At 52.1% G+C, this 20,921-nt stretch overlaps 4 protein-coding genes across 4 annotated transcripts; 2 read left to right on the top strand and 2 right to left on the bottom strand.

The window, feature by feature from the left end:
- Positions 1-937: 937 nt before the first annotated feature.
- On the top strand, positions 938-4,206 carry B0T23DRAFT_432436 (uncharacterized protein; the record flags this gene model as incomplete). The annotated part of the gene is made up of 2 exons (XM_062840379.1): positions 938-1,984; positions 2,050-4,206. The coding sequence occupies 2 exons, from the start codon at positions 938-940 to the stop codon at positions 4,204-4,206; spliced, it is 3,204 nt and encodes a 1,067-aa protein (XP_062688607.1).
- Positions 4,207-8,811: 4,605 nt separating this feature from the next.
- On the top strand, positions 8,812-10,717 carry B0T23DRAFT_240075 (acyl-CoA desaturase 1). The gene is made up of 3 exons (XM_062834023.1): positions 8,812-9,252; positions 9,325-9,465; positions 9,529-10,717. Exons 1-3 carry the CDS (start codon positions 9,102-9,104, stop codon positions 10,668-10,670), a joined length of 1,434 nt encoding a protein of 477 aa, XP_062688606.1. The 5' UTR covers positions 8,812-9,101; the 3' UTR covers positions 10,671-10,717.
- A 1,279-nt stretch (positions 10,718-11,996) lies between these two features.
- On the bottom strand, positions 11,997-16,453 carry B0T23DRAFT_366201 (uncharacterized protein). Its single transcript, XM_062836388.1, has 3 exons — positions 14,754-16,453; positions 13,480-14,695; positions 11,997-13,405 (listed from the first exon to the last, which is right to left on the bottom strand). The coding sequence occupies exons 1-3, from the start codon at positions 16,339-16,341 to the stop codon at positions 12,253-12,255; spliced, it is 3,957 nt and encodes a 1,318-aa protein (XP_062688605.1). The 5' UTR covers positions 16,342-16,453; the 3' UTR covers positions 11,997-12,252.
- A 1,132-nt stretch (positions 16,454-17,585) lies between these two features.
- On the bottom strand, positions 17,586-19,026 carry B0T23DRAFT_239995 (uncharacterized protein). The gene is made up of 3 exons (XM_062834022.1): positions 18,742-19,026; positions 18,078-18,672; positions 17,586-17,999 (listed from the first exon to the last, which is right to left on the bottom strand). The coding sequence occupies exons 1-3, from the start codon at positions 18,748-18,750 to the stop codon at positions 17,668-17,670; spliced, it is 936 nt and encodes a 311-aa protein (XP_062688604.1). The 5' UTR covers positions 18,751-19,026; the 3' UTR covers positions 17,586-17,667.
- Between the last annotated feature and the right edge of the window lie 1,895 nt (positions 19,027-20,921).

Genomic DNA, 20,921 nt, shown 5'->3' with positions numbered 1-20,921 from the left:
GGACGATCTCTGAAGGAGGGTCTCATGATGAACCTAAGCTGAAAGCGTAGACGGAGCTTCAAAAGCTATCATGACTCCATCTCATCCTCCACATCGCCCAACACCCCCGCAGAACACACCCTTGGAACTTTCCATGCTTTCCCAGACCACAAAATCGTATATTCCACCAACCTTTTATACTCCCAATGTTGCCGTGTGAACGTGAAAGAGGCACTTCAAGACGGCGTCTATCAACATTCATCACACAACTCACAAGCTCACGTTATCTTCGTGTCCCGATTCACAACGCCAAACAGCAAAAGTAGCTATCCGACCCGCAACACCTTCGACACAACCCTGGTCTAATCAATTTCACCGAGGAGGAGAGGCGGGAAATCATCATCATCAACCACAAGACTTTTCCCCTCGACAGGTGTATGGCGTCTTTGAACATCGACCACTTCACCAAGCGCCGTCATTGCCTTGGGATATACGGCGCCTAAGGGTCTTCGCGCCGGCAGTCTGCATGATTGCTTGTCTTTAATGTAAGGTTGCGCCATCTTGCTTGCTTGCTTGCATCTTCCAAGTCAGGACCCCTGAGCCAAGTGGTGAAACACAATAGTCTTTGGGTTTTTGCCTGAGAAGGCCTAGCCGATAGGCCGTTAGGTGATTGAGGCTGGTGATGCGTCAGTCCAGAAGCTGTCTTCTCGCCACCAAGTAATCTTGAGGTCGCACAAGATGCCTGGCGCGCTTTGAAGCCTCTTCACTCTCTCTTCACTCACAGTGCTGACCATGTCTTACAGCCCCTTGGGTAAACTTACAAACCTATTTAGTACCCCCAAAGGTCTGTATGGCCCAAGTGCAACCGCAGCTTCCCTTGGCTTTACGGAACCCAGCATCAATTTTACCACCTGCAGATGGCGATTGGCCCCCACAGCAAAACAACTGGTGGCAAAAAATGCATCTTTGGCGGGATCAAAAGGACGGCGGTGGTGGTCAAGGTCAAGGTGCCCATGACGCCGGGCCGGGATTAGGATTGGGATCAGCAGGAACCGCAACGGAACCGGGATCGGGAACAGGCGGAGGAGGACATGGAGGGGAGGGAAACAGTACCACGAGTCCGGGTTCACAAACACAGCAGCAGCACGATGACGGAGGCTCCAACAAACAAGGCACCATTCGTCGAAACTTTCGAAAGGTGATTCCCGGCCTGCCTCGAACTCAGACATTCAAGAGACAGCAATCCGAGCAGCGCGACCATCTTCAACCTGTACAACCTACCCCTGCCGAGCGCAGAGCTGCTTCAGTCGATAGACGCATGCATGCCATCAACAGTGCATCGACATCGCTGGTCGGATTGGGTGTAGGAACCGCCGCCGCCTCACTTCCCAGGAGTAGCGCGCCAAACTTCCATCATCACTTTGGCCGTTCTTCTCATATCTCTCAGGTCGACTCTCCTGTTCCTTCGTTACCTACGATTCCTCAAGAATATACGCCGGTAAACAGCAGTTTCCGAGGCCTAACCGGACATGAGCTAGAGCAAGAACTCGACAAGAACTACCACGACAATAGTAACCATCTGCTGCGAGCTCCTGCTCTCGCTCGTCTCCATGGGTCGGATGCCGCCATCTCGGATTGTGATGCGCACTCGATAACATCTTCTCAGTACCACAACATGATACACGACGAGTTGGAGAAGATCTGGATCCTGAATCTGTCAATGCACTTTCGCGACAAGTCCAAGAGGGAGAAGTTTTTTGTCACGTACAGACAGAACGAGTCGCTATGGCGCAGAGTGACAATATCCCTCGATTACCGTGATGCTCAGGAGGGTTCATTGGAGGAGGAGCTAGTCGACATCAAGTTCCAGCGCGATAAGAGTTCGAGGATCTACGAGGCAATTCGAGACAGTTTGGGGGACATCCAGTTCTATCCTACCGTCACGAATCTGAAGCTTCAAACCACGGACAAGAGGTTACATGTCCACGTGGTGGAAGACGTCAATGTGAGTTGTTCTGCTACCCTCGGTACGCACCAACTCATGGCCATACTAACACCACCACTACTCAGGAAATCATCAATTATCCAACCGTGCGCATGATCCAGCACATGCGCTGCCGCCGCATCAGAGAATCCGAAGTCGAATTTGACTCCCACATTTCCGGCTTCGTCTACAAAGTCCGCGTCAACGGCGAGACCTTGATCAAGAAAGAGATACCCGGCCCCGACACCGTCGACGAGTTCCTCTACGAGATCAACGCGCTCAACCGCCTTCGCGCCGCCGAGAACGTCATTGAGTTTTACGGCATCATCGTTGACGACTCGGGCGAGCTCGTCAAGGGCCTGCTGATCAGCTTCGCCGAGCACGGTGCCCTGATCGACATCATCTACGACTACCAGCTCCAAGGCGGCCTTCCCTGGTCTACGCGCGAGCGCTGGGCGCGCCAGATTGTGGGTGGTCTGGCGGACATACACGAGGCGGGGTTCGTTCAGGGAGACTTCACCCTGTCCAACATCGTCATCAACAACGAGTGGAACGCCAAGATCATCGACATCAACCGACGCGGCTGTCCGGTGGGATGGGAGCCGCCCGAGGCGACGCCGTTGATTGAGAACAGCCAGCGGATATCCATGTACATTGGCGTCAAGTCCGATCTCTACCAGCTGGGCATGGTGCTTTGGGCTCTAGCGACGCAAGAGGACGAGCCTGAGGCTCATGGACGTCCGTTGAGGATTGGGCCCGAGGTTACGGATGTCCCGGATTGGTACGTCGAAATTGTGAATATCTGTCTGGATCCCAACCCGCGCAAGAGGAGACAGGCGCTGGACTTGCTGGATCTGTTTCCGGAGCCGGAGCCGGTGGAGCCAAATCAGTATAGCTATCATAACCCGGAATCGGTCTCGGTCGACGATGGGTACTCGCGCCAGGAGTATCTGGTTGGCACGGAGCCGACGAATGGGGTACCCAAGATTATCAAGACTTTTGAGTCGCCGTCAGATCAGGGATGGGATTATTTCAGCAGTAATGCTGCTGCTGGAGCAAGCGGTGTGGGGAGGGGTCGTCCGTCGACGATATCTCCTGCACCATCCGAAGACCAACACTGGTATCCGCCACGAGGTCGATCACCACCTTCTCCCCTTCCCAGCGATGGCGGGTACGATGACCCGGCGAGATTCCGACATCATGCGCGTCCTTGGGGGAATAGCAGTACTTACCAGGAGCCGAGTAGCTTGACTGTTCCGTCTTCGTACGGCAATCTGAAAGGCGACGTGGACGAATTTGGGAAACAAAACGAAGCAGAATCATTGAGGCAACAACACGACCCAAGAATTTCTTTCACTTCCTTCATCTCCACCGCCCCCTCCGGCAACACCGACGCCGCCTCGCTACCGCTCAAAGACTCTCTCACCCGGGAAGCCCTCAAATGGCGGCCCGAGACCACATCTTCCAATGGCCCCACAGCCAACAACAACATGTCACACGAACTCACCCTCCGCGACCAATACGGCGAACCCAGCAGTAGTAGCAACGATCACAGCCGAACAGTAGAACCGCAGTACAACACCACCCAATCCCACCACCAATCCCGCTTCAGCCGTACCCACTACCGCTCCTCCTCTGACACAGAAGAAGGCGAAGAAGCAGACGGCGACAGACGAGACAAACCCCTCTCCCGCGCCGACTCAGGCAAGTACTTCACCGAGCCCACCAAGCCCGGGCCCGATCTAGCCTACGCAGCCATCACCGAGGCGCGAGATCGCGACAGGCTGGAGCAGCAGTTCAGGATGGAGGCAGCGGAGGTCATGGCTGGGCGGTATCATGGGCATGGGCATCATCAAGATGGCCGGGATCGGGATGAATACCAACCACAACCACAACAACGGTCGTCTGGGTATCATTATCAAGACCGTGGCCTGGGGGATCGGAATGGTCATGGCAATTCGCAATTGGATAGGGATCGGGATCGGGAGTTGGAGCGGTATGGTGGGAGAGAGTTGGATGTGTTGAAGGGGATTGGGGGAGCTTATACTTATGGTGATTTGTCTTTGAGGGGGAAGCGGGCTGTTGATGAGGAGGGGGATGAGGAGGAGGTGGAGGAGGAGGAGGAGATCGATATGGATTTGTTTGGTGGGCAGAAGGAAGGGGGATATCAGCAGCAGCATCAGCAGGAACAACAGCAACACCAACAACGACACCATACGAACTACGAGACGACGAGAACCTAAGAAAGTGATGGGAAGGCCAGCAATGAATGAGCGGATGAACGAAAGTACTCGGTACACGCACATCACGAGGGGTGTATGAGAAGAATGAGAATGAGAATGAGAATGAGAATGAGAATGAGAATGAAAGCCAGAAAGTCCATTGGGCGAACAACGAATGAACAGGCGGTGGAACGAAGTAGCCGTACCAGCAGCTACACCTACGAGTTATAACACAACAGCGAACCGACAAGAGCACCAAAACCCTTTATACAATCAGGTGCCCTACCCTATGATCCAGCGAGGCTACCTATGGACCCCGAAGGGGTCAACCGTGAAGCTTTACCAAAGTTGGGAGGCCTCCAATGCATGCAAATAATGCAACCGACCTATACAACTCACACAACTCACACAACTCATACCTACCTACAAACCTTACCACACGGCGGGTTGAGCTTTCAAGCAAATAGTTAAAGTACAACTTGAGCTTGGTATCTAGCTACTCAGGTTGTCACGACGACTTACGTGAAGAGGAGAGGGCATTAGCATAGGATGGGATTATACATGACGGACTTTTTTTTCTTTCTTTTTTTCTTCGTTTTTGCTTTGGTCTTCGTGGTTCGATTATCCAAGGTATCTATACACCTACAGTATCTCTGGGATGGCATTCTCCCTTTTTTTTCTTCCTTTTATCTGTTTCTGTTTCTGTTTCTGTTTTTGTTGTTTTTGTTTGTTGTTCCTGGTATAAAACCCCCCAACACTCACTCACTTTACCTGCTTGGGGGTGTATACATCGGATTGATCGTTTTGCTGTTTTTTCTCTTTTCCCACATATCTATCTATACAATTGGGAAGGGGTGGGCGCGCGCGCGCGCGCGGCGGGGCAAATGGAATGGTTTTATACTGTAGCAGCACAGCAGGTCCTCATTACACTAGGTAGTCTATCAGATTCTAGGTAGTGGGCGATGATTGGACTTGCCTCGGTGAAGAGACGTGAGGCTGAATGCCCTCCTTCAAGTCTATAGACCATCCATCGATCAATTGACCAACAAAACTGCGACGGCGCATCAGAAACGAAGGGGCATGGAAACCTTGGTTTGAATGGAGTTCCTACCTAGGTAGTCATTGCGTAAACCTGCCGGCACGCTATCAACTTGGCCAACACTTTGTGCGCTGATTTCTTTGAGATCATACTCACAGCTAGGTACCTACCTCTAATAAATACCCCAGGCATTCCTTCCCTTTCCTTCCCTGTGTATGCCGTAGGGCTGGATGGTAAAAATATGACTGGTCGATGAGTGACATCAACCCGAACTACCTCTAGCGTGTCCCGACAAAGTGCTCTGACGTACTTTGAAATCTGAGTCATTTGGCTAAAGATCATGGAGTTCCTCCTCTGTCAATCTCTTTCACTAAACCTTTTAGCCTGGCTCTGCAAACACAATCGGGGAACTTGAGGTGATTTTGGCCTGTGTAGATGAGAATCATACAGTAGGCAGGCATGCGTCTGCTATCATTGGAAAAAAAATTATTACGGACACGGACACGGACACGGACAGACAGGAGTAATGGTTGTAAAGTCGCCCGACGGTGACCCCCAGCTCAGTGTATCCTTCATCTGTCGATGTCATGACTATTCCGATAGAGTCTGACATGTGACGCAGAGCTTCAAACTGGTCTGCTGCATGCGCCCTCGAACAGTCAGTCCTACTTTACTCTCTGGCACATCCATCTGAGAGTAAAGTGATGGTCTTTCCTGTAAATCTCTTCGCACAGCATCCTCTGAGTGAAGACTATTTTGTTGAGGTATATCGACGTAAGCCCATCGTCTTTGTTTTGATGTGTGGATCGTCGTTGTCTCTCATTCTTTCCACTTGGAATAGGCTTCCCAACTTCAAAATATCGACGTAAGTTTGAAAACGTGACGTCTGCTTCCTGGCACTAAGATTATTGAAAGGGAGAAAAACAGCGTTGACCTGGGGAATGACATGGAAGTGACAACATTCGGCGTACTTCATTCTGTCTCGAGGCGATAGGACCGAGTGTTGGGCGGCTGTCTGAGATTGAGGATTGCGTGGTATGGAAATCAAGTGTTCTCATCTGGAGGGAGTCAAGTATCATCAGTGTTTCACAGTCGTCAGGTCCAAAGGGGCGACATGATGGTGATATCCAGATGCTCGACTTGGCGTATGAGTGAAGAGGGAGGGTATCTGGCAGCTGGCAGGTCACCTATGTATTTACCGCCAGGGTAGGCTGTCCTCATTTGGCGAATCGAAGTCTGGTGTAGAGCCACGAGTGTTGAATGTAGGCAGAGGTAAGGGAATGTGTGCCATGACGGGCAAAAAAGAGTACAAGGCATGTCTTGATAGCGCACTCCTCTGCCTTTCTTCCTCTGAAGGACTGAAGAAGAAAAAAAAAAGACCAACGTACGATTAAGCGACGGTTCCCAACGAAATGGAAAACATGGCCTGAGCTCTCTCTTGGCACACACGTTCCCGCATGCTTTTAATAGCCCATTGGAATGGCGGGTAGGGTCGACGACGTTGACGTTGATGGTGTCACAGCCGAGGTACCAAGCAAAGTCTTGGTTGCATGGAGCTATTCCTTCAAGTCCGGCTCCTCGTACGATTGGATCATAAATATGCTGCCGGTGCCTTTGTGTCGGAGCGACTTGTTGGGTCGAGCAAGGTGGTTTTCATTCCTTTTCTTGAACTTTTCAATCTCGATGTAGCTCGAGCATCGTCTCGAAACAAAGGTGGACGAGGTGCCGAGGAGAAGCTCGCAGGCCGGATCGGGGTCTGGGGTTGACGGCCGAACCCCACCAGGGACCCGACGGACACTTGGATGGTGCTCCCGATGCTAGGCTATACATATCCGCCTCCGGCTCCGTCGCGGCTCCATCTTGGACGCAACTCCCCATTCCCCACCGTGAGTCGCCCCCCACGGGGACCATACATAGTGTAGTGTAGGCTGAAGGCTGAAGGCAGAAGAAGGCGAACGACCATGACGATGATGATTGAAGAAATTGCAATCTCAGTCTTTCTGGAAACCTCCTCTCTTCTTGGCTTACGCAGAGGGTTGAAATGTTACATAAGCATGCGTTGAAGTCTTTGCTAGCCGGAATGCGAAGAAGCAGGCGACTTGATTGGCTGCCGAAATGCAAAGGTGCGGGAAGGAATGTTGAGAAATCGGAGCCTTGCCCTTGAAGCTGCCCCTGGTTGGAGCTACGCAACTAACCAGCCAATCACCGTTGCTTTGGAGGCACTGTCAAAGCGTGAATTCTGGATGGGACGAACCGGAGTTCATCTCGAATTCTGATGCTTCACTGCGTCGACAGCCAGGATGACGAAGGAAGGAACAGCTGACCGTTGCGGGCTCCATAGGCACTTCCACTTGGCAAGATTGGTTGCAAATCCGGGGAAGGCGCCGTGGTCCGTTTGATAGCACTGCATGGAAAGAAGCTCCTGCTTTGGTTGTTGTTATCTTGCCTTATCATGGCGACCGCATTCCTGCCCTGGTCCGTCCTGAAGTCCGCGACTTCCTTGTGGTCCGTATCAAGTTCGTTGAAGTGCAGTGCGTTGGGCGCACGTCAGCCGTCAGCATCATCATCATGTTCCATTTTGCAAAGTCGGGACATGCCGGATTTCCATGTCGTTCGATTCCCAAGCTTCGCGGAAGTCAATGATCCGAGCGAGGCATCTGGAGAAAGCTCATCAAGAGGTGGAGAGAGTTAGACTTACTTCAGGGACCTCAGCTTTGCCACACCTCTTTGGGCGAAAGAGGGAAAGGGTTTGTGAATGAAGCAAATCGCTGCCAATGTCACTTGTACCCGTCAGCCAAGCGTGGGGGCTGTGGACAGTGGGTGACAAACAGCGGAGACCAGGGCAAAGCGACAGGCCGCCACAATGTACAAGGTACAAGGGCCAGAGTGAGCATGTCCGGCCAATCGCCGTCGGATCCCGACTTATACGGAGCCCACCTGCCCTGAATGGACGGGACCTGAATGCACGGACGGGAACATGTCCCCAACATTCTGCTCAACAAAACTCATCAACGGCAAATTCAGGACGACAGACGAGCGATCAACGCATGGCTCGCCCGCAAAACAGCCCCAAAACAACACCCTGAGAGCACCAAGAACACTTGGTGAGAAGCACATGTCTTGTACAATACCGAGGCCAATCCGCTGTGGTGCAATTCCAGTCACTCACACGTCTTAGCCGAGTCGTTGATGAAATCCACTCCTCTGCTGTTGTCGGCTCATCACCCATCGGAAAACCCCAACCAGTTTCCATTGCCTTCGCCAGGGTCTGGCCATGCTGGTGACAATTTGCCCTAGGACGAACGGGAGGCAAAAAAAAGTGTAAAGGGAACCAAGGGCTCTGGGAGTTGTCGGCACTGCTCGCCGAGCCTTCCCTCTTGAAACCTTAATACTGCCCTGGTGTATCCGCTTTGTTGGTGCAAAGATCAGGTTAGCGACGCACTACAAACCTGAAGTACTTTCACTTGTACACTACACTACAGGGCAGCACACTGAAGCAAGCAAGCACGAGTGAGTGACGGGGAGTGTGGGTGGACTCCCTCCAATCTGCAAGTACCTCTACCAAAACAGACTCTCCATCTCCCTCTCCTCCCACCCGGGAACCCACTTCACAGGCAAAAGCTTTGATCTGCTGAGAACCCTTGGGCCTGCCTCCTCTTGCTACTACTTAATAATACCTTGACCTCTGCCCAACTCCCACCTTTTTCCCTTCCCTTTCCTTCAGCCCACTTGACCTCGGTCATCATCTCCCTCCCGACTCTTCCCAACTCGTTGTGCTCCAGCAACGACAGAGCGGGTCCACCTTTTCGACACCATACCTCACTCACCCAGTTTGTCGTCGACTTCATCCCTCGACAACAACAACAACATCGACACCATGGCCTCGACTTCGGCCACGGATATCCCTGCTGAGGTTCAGGCTGTGAATGTCCCTGATGGCACCACCGACTTCATCCCTCTCAGAGGCAAGAAGTATGACCTCAAGAAGCCTCACATCACCGAGCTGCCCATCACCTGGGGCAACTGGTGTAAGTAACTCTTTTTCTGATAGCGTCGAAGCCTCGGCAAACAAAAGACGCTGACAATACCTCCCTTCACAGACAAGCACGTCAACTGGCTGAACACCACCTTCATCATCTTTGTGCCTCTCGCCGGTCTCATCTCTGCCTACTGGGTCCCCGCTCAGACCAAGACCATCCTCTTCTCTATCGCCTACTACTACTTTGCCGGTCTCGGTATCAGTAAGCATGCTCCGCGTCCAAGGCTATCAACAACAGGTCCATGACTGACTCATTCTCCTCTAGCTGCCGGTTACCACCGACTTTGGGCGCACACCTCTTACAAGGCCACCCTCCCCCTCAAGATCTGGCTCGCCGCTGGTGGTGCTGCTGCCGTCGAGGGTTCCGCCCGCTGGTGGTCCAGGGACCACCGTGCTCACCACAGATACACCGATACCGACAAGGACCCCTACTCGGTCCGCAAGGGTCTTCTCTACTCCCACATTGGCTGGATGGTCATGAAGCAGAATCCCAAGAGAATCGGCCGCACCGACATCACCGATCTCAACGAGGACCCCGTCGTCGTTTGGCAGCACAAGCACTACATCAAGTGCGTCATCGTCATGGCTCTCATCGTCCCTACCCTTATTTGCGGTCTCGGCTGGGGTGACTATGCTGGTGGCTTCATCTACGGCGGTATCCTCCGTATCTTCTTCATCCAGCAGGCTACCTTCTGCGTCAACTCTCTTGCCCACTGGCTCGGCGACCAGCCCTTCGACGACCGCAACTCACCGAGAGATCACGTCATCACTGCCCTCGTCACCCTTGGTGAGGGTTACCACAACTTCCACCACGAGTTCCCCAGCGATTTCCGTAACGCTATTGAGTGGTGGCAGTACGACCCCACCAAGTGGTGCATCTGGGTCTGGAAGCAGCTCGGTCTCGCCTACGACCTCAAGAAGTTCCCTCACAACGAGATTGAGAAGGGCCGTCTCCAGCAGCAGCAGAAGAAGCTCGACCAGAAGCGTGCCACCCTTGACTGGGGTATTCCCCTTGAGAACCTCCCCGTTGTCAGCTGGGACGACTTTGTCCAGGAGTCCAAGAACGGCAAGGCCTGGATCGCTGTCGCTGGTGTCATCCACGATGTCGGCAAGTTCATTCAGGACCACCCTGGTGGCAAGGCTCTTATCAACTCGGCTATTGGCAAGGACGCTACCGCCATCTTCAACGGCGGTGTCTACAACCACTCCAACGCTGCCCACAACCTTCTCTCCACCATGCGCGTCGGTGTCATCCGCGGCGGCTGCGAGGTTGAGATCTGGAAGCGTGCTCAGGCCGAGAACAAGGATATTGCCACTGTTACCGACTCTTCTGGCAAGAAGATCGTTAGAGCTGGCCTTCAACCTACTCGTGTCACCCCACCCGTTACCACGGCTGATGCGGCATGAGTGGAGTTAGAAGAATGAGGGGGTTTCACGGAGTCTTCGGATTATGAAAGGCTTCAAGGGACAGGGGGAAAAAATTGCATGGGAAGCCGTGGCTCTAGCCGTAGATAGCGCGCAATGACCACGGAGTAGTACAGTAAGAGAGGAGCAAGACGGAAACGTGATCAACACCTGCACCTCCGCTTTTTTCGCTGTACATACACTTCCCGACTTCGGTCTTCACGGCGTTTTGGGGAGATTTGGGATTTTGGTCTGCATGGAAAATAGTCTGCTTTTTGCACGCGTATGAAGACAACATGGTATGGGTTGAAAAGGCGGACACTTTAGGGTTTACAGGTGAAAGGAGATACCAACAGATTAGAATGCGACTTTGTGTGGGCTGGCTAGTCTTGTGGCAATAGCATCATACATTCGTTATGCAAGACATTTGAACATAATCATACCATATGAGAATGGTTGGTTCGCATGATGAGATACTTATTTCCATGATCCATTTCCGCTGAACCCGATGAAAATTCCATACGACAAGGTTGAGAATCCACACGATCGCTTACCGTGGTGGAACCAGGGAGTTCGATTACGCCCCTCGACATGAGCGGAGCAGCTAACATTGTCGTGTGGATGAAGCCAAACTACACGGCGGGATGCTCGGTCATTTTAAGAATTATGAAACGTATCAAAGGATTTCCGTAAAACTCACTGGCTGAGATAATCATCCGGGACCAGTCTTTATCAGTGTAGTCATATCTTCAGTCTTCAACCACCGAGAGGTAAGCGAAGAGTGAAGCTATCTATCCCACCACTCACTTGATATCGGTGGTGGGAGGTGTATTTACTTTACCCTCCAGTGAGTGTTTGCACCCACTCAACATCATACTCAAAACATCGTAGTACTACTCGATACATATATATATATATATATATATATATATACATAAAGTATCTTTCCCATCTTTGCCAAGTTTTTTTTTTTTTTTTTCTTTTCCTTTTTTTTCAAATTACACTCGTACGAAAATGTACATGTATACACACACAATACACACATGTCAATAAGAAAAAAAATAATGAAACGAAACGCCTTTTGGGGGGGAGGGGGAAGAAGTTGATTCGAGGTGATGTTTTGAATTTGGAGTTTGGAGTTGCAGCTAATCCTGTTGGAATTGTAGATAAGAAGAGGGAAGGAAAAAAAAAAGAAGGAAAAGAAAAAAAAAAAAAAAAAAAAAAAGGCGAAAAGGTCGTTTGTTCATATCTAGTCTAGAGGGGAACCATGTTTTCGTTGTAACTGAACTAAGCTTTGTCGCTTTTTGTTGTATTAGTTGGGACAGGGACAACAGGTGTGAGTTATTTTCTTTGCTATTTGATGATTGTGTTATATACCATATATACTTTAGAGACTATATGTGCCAGTCGCTCTTCATTGGGAAAAAAAGACAAGACAAGACAAATGCCATGTTGTGAAGGATTGCAAGTACTCGCTTCAGTGACAATATCAAAATATCAACAGTAAACTTTTTCCCCCTTTCCCCTGACACAAAAGCTACAAACATCACCACTAACCAAGTCTCTCATCCACTCCTAAACCAAACTATACTTGGCCGATTCCTCCCATAACCGCCAAATCATCGTCGTTGGAAGAGAACCCAAAGTTGGAATCCTGTAGCAGATCGTCCATCTCATTTCCCGGAAACATCATCATCATCATCATCATGTTGTGGTCATCTTGTCCACCACCACCACCTCCTCCTCCTCCTGCCAGCATACCCATATGTGTTGTGGGCATGCTTGTACTCATACTCATCATACTCATGCTCGTGTTCGTCATGTCGGGATTCATGTCCATACTCATGCCCATGCCCATGCCCATGCTGGTACACGAAGCATCCATGCTTGTTCCTAGTCCCATCATCATGCCCGTGGATGATGGAGACCAATCCGTCAGGTTCGTCATGCCCATGGTTACCCCCATGTTGTCCATATTGCCCATATCAACAAGGCCCAAATCCATACTCATGCCCATGCCAGGACTGGTGGTGGTAGTGATGGTGGTGCCAGCAATAGTGAACCCAGCAGCCGTAACCGGCGATGGCACCGTCGAAGTGTCAACAGACGCCGAAGACTGCCCCTGCATCAGTCCCATGCCAGTAGCACCCACGCTCGACGAAAAATCCGGCGTAGATCCCTGAGAAGAAGAAGCTGAAATCAACCCCAGCCTCTCCCTCATCATGTTTTTGAACTTCTCCAGTAGCACAACATCGTCCGCTGACGTGGTACTCAGCTGTTGAATCTCCCTCGCCTTGGCGCGAATCGCTTCATCACTCGGGAACATGCCTCTCGCAGCCCCTCCACCTCCCCCGCCGCCATCACTCCCCTCCCTCACACAGGTCGTAACAAACTTGATCAACCCCTTCTCCAACTCCCGGGAGCAAAACACCATCGCAGGTCTCTGCCATCGGGTCTTGAATCCCCTCACGTACTTGTTGGCCGTTTGTTTTTCCGCGACAAACATGCGTTTGGCTTCTTTCATCTGGATGGGGATGTCCGTTTCCACCGTAGTGGCTTGTGCGTGCGGGTTCGGGAACAAGTACGGTGGTTCGAACCCGGACCCGCCTTGGGTGGCGCTCCATTGAGTACATTCGGGCAAGCCTGGCAGAGAGGCGTCGGTGAGGAGGCCAACGTCGCGCTTGAAGCGGCGGAGCCACTCGGCGTTGTCGGCAGCGGTTTGGTTCCAGGGGTCGTCACTGGATGAAAAAGAGAAAAAGATTAGCTGGGGACGAGGAGAGAGAATGTGTGTAGGGATGTAAGTGGGACTCACTCCTGATACAAGATCCAGCGCGCTTGGCTTTGGAGTTCTTCATCACTGGGAATGTGACAGTCTGGGGAGTTTGGTGACATGACTGCTGCCACGTATGCGCCCAACTCGCGAGCCAGCCTGCGGTAGCAGTTGGCGTCGTTGAAGAAGTACGGCCCAATCTTGACCGCGTTGTTGGGTTTGCCTATGTGTCCGTCTACACCTGCTGCGATATTAAAGGTTGGAGTACCTATGCTTCCCAGTGAAGTATTCCGAGGACCATTAAAGCAGCTGCTGCCCATCCATGTGGCCATGTCCATCGACGGGGTGAAGCCTTTTCGGGACACCGATGAGATGGTCAATGGCTCGTATGTGGCCAAAGCTACTGCGCTGGCTTCTGGAGACAAATGTCGCTGCTTAAACGCTGCGAGCCAGTCACTGTTATCGGCAGCCGTCTGGTTCCAGCAGTCGTCACATTCGTAGATAATTATACGGGCTTTGGTTTGTAGGTCCATATCAGTGGGCTCTATGCCCATCGAACGTTGCAGGTGCAAAAACTCGGCCAGCTCCCTCTCAAGGCGACTGTAGTTGTAGATAGTCGAATCGATCTTGGAAGGGTCTGTGGAGCGCCTTGCCTCATCTCCGACATCCTCAGATCGCGGCAAGACAGCTCGCTGCCGAAAGTCGGCGAGCCAGCTTGTAGATGCGTAAATGAGACGCAGCAGAAAATTGGCAACGTCTTCAGAGGGATGGCTGGACGACTCTTCCATGCGACCGATAATGTTGCAGGCCTCATACTGCAACTCGCTATCCATGGCGGTTAAGCCGAGTAACCGACGAGCCTTGACATACTCGTGGAGCTCGTTCTCCATCGGATCCTCCTCAAAGATGTTGCTCTTGCCGTTGATACGCAGAACTGCTTGACGGCTCTCGTTTGCCGATCTGATAGGTCCCATCCTTGCCTGCAGGGCCAACGGCTCGGAAGAAAGAAGCAAGTCTCGTAGCCAGGATGGGATAGCGGTTTCGCTCTGGTTAGACTGAAGCTCGGCTGCGTAGATGATTCTGCATGCCTCGACTTGGAGCTCTTCATCTGTAGGCAGCCTGCCCATGATGTCGCGCTCCTTGGCGAGATAATACATCAGCTCGCTCTTGATCAACTCGTAGGCGTTGCGAGCTGTTTCTGAAGGTTCTTGGGTCGCTATGTATGGATTTGGCGAGTTTCTGTCGTCGTGGATCAGGTCTGTTGGAATCATGTCAGCAGGTTGTTTCAGATATGCTGAAGGGAAAGAAAATCCTACATGGTGGGATGGCGTTCTCGACCATCTCGAGAACTGGAGTGTCGAAACCCCAGTCACCCTTCCATTCGGCCATTGTCTGACCAGCTTTGAAGTGCTCCGCCAGGTGGTCGACACGAATGCTCCAAGTGTCCATGACGATGCCACAGAAACCACATCGGGACCGGATCTCGGGCGTAGTGGCTTTCCACTGCTCCATGGACCAGTTCACAAACTTGACGTCGTGAACCAGTTTCAGGTGTTGACGGAGATGGTCCTTGCGGTAGAAAGTGCGCTCTTCCTGGGTTTTCTCCTGGCAGATGGAGTAGTTGTGAGTCTCGAGATGAGCTTCATCCGGGTTTGCCTCTCCACAAAAGACACAGGACACTTGGCCATTCTCGGGGTTGGATGCCCGAGGGCCTTCAGGAGCACATACCCATCTCTCGAGAGACAGGTGCAGGGACTTTTCATGTCTTTGCCAGTCGTGCTTGGTCCTGAAAGTCTCTGTACAGAAAGTACACTGAAAGGTCTTGGGAGGCGCAGAGAGAGAGTTTCTTTTCTCTGACGGCACTGGTGCTGCCTTTCTCCTTCTTCGCCTCCGGCCACGGTTCATAGATGACCCATACGAGCCAAGGGAATCATGAGTTCCGTACGAGTAGGCGGAGGCGAATGAAAGGCCACTGGAGATGGACGTGTTGAAACTGCTGGCCGAGGAGGCGGCACACAAGGATCTGTTGGAGCCATCGTCGGTCAAGTTGAAGTTGTTGCTGTGTGGACTACCGGATGAAAGGGTAGTGGCGGAGGCAGTAACGGCACGGGCAATGGCAGTCACCGAGGCGGGTTCGTGTTCTGGAGGGGAGACCTGCCAACGTTGGAGCGGATTCAGGAGCTCCAGTTGGGGCCGTCTCTGGGGTATGTCCATATTGGTGGACAAGCTCCGTACACCGGGAGAGATGGACCGAGGGGCACCCATAGCCTTGCCTCTTCTGCGACGGGCATTGGCCAGCCAGCCCGTGATCTGGGTCTTGCTCAAGCCTGTCTGCTTTTGCAGCATTTCCTTCTCTTCATCGTTGGGATATGGGTGTTTTTGGTGGATGGAGAGCCAGTTCTTGAGGATCTTGATGGACTCGCGCGAGAAGCGGCCATTGACCTTGGTGGCGGCGAGTGTAATGGGAGGAGCAGGAGTAGAAGGTCGGTCTTGCTCTTCGACGGAGGTGGTCGAACCTGGGTTCCGAGGGGGTGCCGCAGGTTGATCCACCAGTCCGAGGCTACAGACTCGGTTCAGGGCCACACAGCCTGTGCAATATCCCTTGTAGCTACCCTCACGGATGCGCTTGCACTGATAACCATTGGCCTGGCAGTGGTTGCAAGGGGAGGATGGCATATCAAACGAGTCTTCAAAGGCCACGATGGAATCGCCGGCCGTGGTTGTTTCCCCGAGGCCAAGCGGGTTGTTGTGTTCGTAGTGCTGCAGGGCCCAGCTGGCAAAGTCATCATCGGCGGCATTCTCCAGGGCCAGATCCAGGTCGTTGGGATGGCGAGTACCTGGCATGGAGGCTGGGTCGATGCCGTCCCAGTTGATGAATGATTCCATTTCGTGGATGGTCGGCATGGTGCAGGTGTCAAAGGCCTCAAAGGGCGCAGCTGACGAGTACTAGTATGGTCTGTCCCTGTGAGACTCGGATAGCTGGCTGACGCTGGTTGGGTGGAGGAGGAGGAGGAGGAGGAGGAGGATGTAGTTCAGAGGGCGTAAGAACTAAGCGAACCAACAGTCCACGGGCTCGGACTTTTTCTTGACGGGATATAAAGATGGTGGGGAGAAGTCGACTCGGTCACATATAATAAATCCTTCAACACACAAGATAAGTGGAAAAGAATGTCTTGACGATGCGAAAAGGAAGAGTGACGAGGAAAAAGGAAGAGAAAAGTCCATTGACTCGACTTATCCAGGACGGGCATCCCATGCCATCAAGGGTATCGTAGGTAGCCTCTCCGACCTACCTACCCTCCTACCTTTCCCTTCCAGGACGGTGACCGGTTGGTCGCGGCACAGTCACACAATCCCGGACTGGATGGTCTCGCTGAAGGAGCATTGTCTGTCGACGGGCACCTAGTCTAGTCAATCAACATGAGTGAGTGAGTGGTGGTGTTGTTGCTCAAAGCGGAATCCAGTCATCCGAAAAGGTGGGGAGCGCGCCTTTCGATTGACATGCTGCACCACACCTTTGACGAGGACCCACCCTGCCAAGCTGGGGCTCCCGCTGCAGTCAACTTGAAGCCAGCCATTCCCCGCAATCGGACCTTCTTCCTCCAACTTGACCAAACATCAAAGACAAATTCCCTAGATTTGTACAGATACTTGAGGGATGTAGAGAAGATGCTCGTATGCAGAGTCGTCTCCAGGTTTTTACCCATACCATAAACGAATGGGTTGCCCGTCAAGCAATGTTCCAGTTTCTTCTGATATTTTCTGCTACATATATGGGTATCTTATCATAGTTCAGCTAACAGGTCTTAACAGTGATAGACGGCCGGGATCGGCAGAGCGCCGATATCGTATCGAGCAATGCCGTGTGTGCTCCTTCCTGCCTCTCGACCGCTGCCTCTTTCTGTTTCTGTTACAGTCCATCTTACGATTTTTAGGCAACCACTCACCTCGATCGACAGCGGAAAGATGGAAGAAGGAACCGGGCATCCCTCTCACCAGGCACATGGATTCGCCCACAACTTCGTGTCAACTTGTGAAAATGAGAAGACCACATGGCTGGCAATAGTTCATCCTATCTCATCTCTCATTAACTGACACGATACTATCCTGAAATGCTACTATCCTTTACCACTCGGGAAAAAAAGCCATCCAACATGATTACAACCAAATCACACACAATCCGTCGCCGCCCGAATCTCGACAAGTTGCCTATTCGTCTCCTTCACCACATCAACCGCTCTGCCAAAGGGCAGCATGCACGTTGCTGTGCTTATCAAGCTTGTCTATCGATGCCGGACCAGCCTTCAGGTAACAGTTTCCAGTATAGCGCCGCTCCTCGGCAGTCGACCTGTTCACCCAGGCTGGAATGAAGGAAACCGCCTTGCAGTCCCACCCCGGGTCTTTGCTGTTACTCTTGGGAAACACGTACTTGGACCATGATGCGCACGCATCCATACATGCCTCAAAGTCGGGCGTGAAGATGGCAACCAAGTTAATGCTGTTGGTTGTGTCGCGGTTGTAGTCTCTGAAGCAGTAGATCCTGTAACTGCGCTGGTCCAGTGCTAACCGTTCACTTGTGTCAGCTACAGCCTCAGGAGGAACGTCGAACGGGATCAGGACAGGAAACAGACATGACCTACATTTCAGCGAGGTGTAAGTCGTCCCATTTACTTGGTCCGACCGACTACCACATCCGCTATCGACTTCAACCCCCGACGGGGAAGTGGCACCGCCAATACCACCGGTCGATGTCATGGTTGCGGTTGTTGATGTCCCAGGAAAGGTCGAGGTCGTCGCTACCTGCACCGGATTCGCCGAGGTATAGGCTGCCAGCTTGTGGACAGCATCATTCGCCCTACTCGCCTCGATCCCCGTTCCGGCCGCCAATCCAATCACCGCAGCAGACAACAGCGCAATGATACACGACAGAACAAAGGTCAAGAGGCTGCAACCGCAAATCATCCTCCTCTTCCCGTCATTTTTGGGCGTTGTGTGAGCATCTCCTACATGTGCCTGCGATTCAATGGTCGAGCCCGCTATCGTGGTCGCGCCGCCATAGCCCGGTGAGGGCTGAGAAGGCGAGTATGGCGATGGTGTTTGTTTTGGTACCGGCGGTGAGTCGTGATAAGCCTCCGGGTACTGTTGGTGTTGTTGGGCATTATAGGCATGGGTTTGTGGGGGAACAACTTCGGGAAAGTTTTGAGAGGCCGCCTCGAGCCCGTCATCGTATCGGTGCTTGATGACAGGAACACGTTAGCGATCAAACTGTCGCATACTTGGAGCCAAGTATCCTGGTGATCTTACCGACTCCATAGCGGTGTAGCCGGAACGAAGCCCCGTTCTGATTCGTGTGTCTTACCAAGCGTCGAGGACGTTGAGAAAAGAAGCAAAACATTCCAGCAAAAGGATCTGGCGCGTTCATCAGGGGAAGCCGAGATAAAGGGAATACAAGAATCGTGCCTGAGAACCACTGATTCGAAGGCGTAGAGCACCATAACCTGACCAAGGTTCTGCGCCAATGCGGCAGAAAGCGAGCCTTGGCTGAAGAGGATGCCGTCCACAACCGTCAGGAAACCACGGGCGAGGTTTATGTGCCACAGCTGGGCTTCAATAGTAGGCCGCTCCAATCCAATTGCAGCTGCTTGGCGAGGAGGATTGCATCTCGAGCATCAATAATACTCTTTCATGGAACACAAGCTTTCAAGGCAACTCCAATTTGGCCCTCCAGCAATGACGATTAGAAGCTGCATCGACTTGATCTCCCAGCGCAGTGGTAAAGTCTTCAGGCTGCTGGTGTAATCATCAAACACTGGGGGAATAATTGGCAACCAAACCTCGTTTTCGACAATCGCTTTGCTTGAGGTTGATGATAGGCACCCTCCAAGTGTACGCCAGACGGAAGCATAACCAGATACACGCTTCTTCCTGTGGTGACTTCATTTCTGACAACCCTTTTGAAGGACAGCTACCCGATGCAAAACATACACGGGTATTGCCTTTTAGGGTACCTGAACCCAAGGATGGAACAACTCTTCCCTTACGCACGCGGCTCTAGACATCGATGGACAACACACTATATCTAGCCGCCGTCGATTGTCTCAAGTCGTTGCGGTCCGCAAACAACAAGTCTCGGGCTCTTAGCCTGCTGAGCGGGGCCAGGGAAGAAGAACGGCGGCACAACGACGGCATGTTTCATTAAACGGTCAGGCTGGAGCCCGCAGGGACAGGGGGATCGTCCGGCCCTACGCTCAAAATGGGGGTTTGACGGTAGGGATCCCCTGTGTAGCGTGTAGAGTAGAGTAATCTCCCATCTTTGATATCGAACATTGGAGGGACATAACAAACAGTGCACGAGATCAACACGTGGATGGTGTCGTATCATACATATTTCTTTTTTCAAGATTGGCGGTGATTGACAGAAAATTCAGGATCCCTTCTCCGAGCGTTGAGCATTTATCCGAAACATGAACGACACCACAGAGCTGTTATACTCGTCTGGTGATAGTAGTGTACCAAGGGAGGAAGCCTGCCAAGATTTCACATGCGTTCAGCACCGCGCTGCCCTACTGGATTTTAGTCCTGAGTGGGCTCGGGAGATGACTAGAGGTAGTGTAGCACCAACCCATAACAACCTGACGGGCAACACCAAGCGCGGAAGAGCGAACAACTTCACATTGAAGATTGATCATACGCGGTGGTACCATAGTAGGAAATATCTTCAGCCTCTTGTTCAAAAGCGGTGAGCAGCTGAGCCGAATCCCGGATACCTTAATTTCGCAAGCATATCCGACATCAAAGAAAAATCGTCAACGAGATACCGACGCCGTGTTGGCACTTTTAACGATCTGCACAGGCCGGCACGGTGAACCAAGGCCTGGGGGGGGCTACTCGCTATTTCCTAGGGGACCCTAGGGGGGAAAACGATGTAACCCAATCAACTGCCATTTGTGGAGATTTAATTGCTTCCTTTCCTTCGTCACTTTTTCCACTTGGGGTCTTTGATGGAGAACCGGGGGGGGGACCATGACTTACTTACCCTAACAAGTCCCTCCCGACCCCGAAGGGTCTTTTTCTACACAATGTGTTCCCGAGGACTTTAACAAGAACCTTTTCTTGTGACTGATGAGGACTTGGGAGAATTGAGGAACAGGCAAATCCGCGCCGGCGACTTTCTACGTGTTGTTGTCGTTGTTGTTTGCTTAGAGCAAGGGGATACTTGAGGAACAGGAGAGAGTTGACATTCGACTGGACGTCCAACAACCGAACATCCCCCCTCCCCCACTCGTTATCACGCCATCAAATCCGCGGGCACAATCGCCGAACGTACACACACACACTCCTTACCATACTGTACACCCATCCATTCATTTCACAGCATCCATCCATTTGGCTGGCTTAACAGAAAACCTACCTGCCACAGCTACTTATCCGCATCGAATCACGATTCCTCGCATTCCTCATCTCACCCGCCACGCCCAACCTTC

The sequence above is a fragment of the Neurospora hispaniola genome (genome assembly GCF_033458365.1).
Source record: "Neurospora hispaniola strain FGSC 10403 chromosome Unknown B0T23scaffold_9, whole genome shotgun sequence".
Lineage (NCBI taxonomy): Eukaryota > Fungi > Ascomycota > Sordariomycetes > Sordariales > Sordariaceae > Neurospora > Neurospora hispaniola.
The sequence above is the reverse complement of the archived record's forward strand: the minus strand, read 5'-3'. Positions and strand labels throughout refer to the sequence as shown.

Coding starts and splice junctions, on each gene's coding strand:
- B0T23DRAFT_240075 (XM_062834023.1), top strand. CDS start 9,102: ATGGCCTCGACTTCGGCCACGGATATCCCTGCTGAGGTTCAGGCTGTG. Junction 9,253..9,324: donor CATCACCTGGGGCAACTGGT/GTAAGTAACTCT, acceptor CTCCCTTCACAG/ACAAGCACGTCAACTGGCTG. Junction 9,466..9,528: donor CTTTGCCGGTCTCGGTATCA/GTAAGCATGCTC, acceptor ATTCTCCTCTAG/CTGCCGGTTACCACCGACTT.
- B0T23DRAFT_366201 (XM_062836388.1), bottom strand. CDS start 16,341: ATGCCGACCATCCACGAAATGGAATCATTCATCAACTGGGACGGCATC. Junction 14,696..14,753: donor CGAGAACGCCATCCCACCAT/GTAGGATTTTCT, acceptor TGATTCCAACAG/ACCTGATCCACGACGACAGA. Junction 13,406..13,479: donor CGCTGGATCTTGTATCAGGA/GTGAGTCCCACT, acceptor TTTTTCATCCAG/TGACGACCCCTGGAACCAAA.
- B0T23DRAFT_239995 (XM_062834022.1), bottom strand. Junction 18,000..18,077: donor GACTTACACCTCGCTGAAAT/GTAGGTCATGTC, acceptor GTGAACGGTTAG/CACTGGACCAGCGCAGTTAC.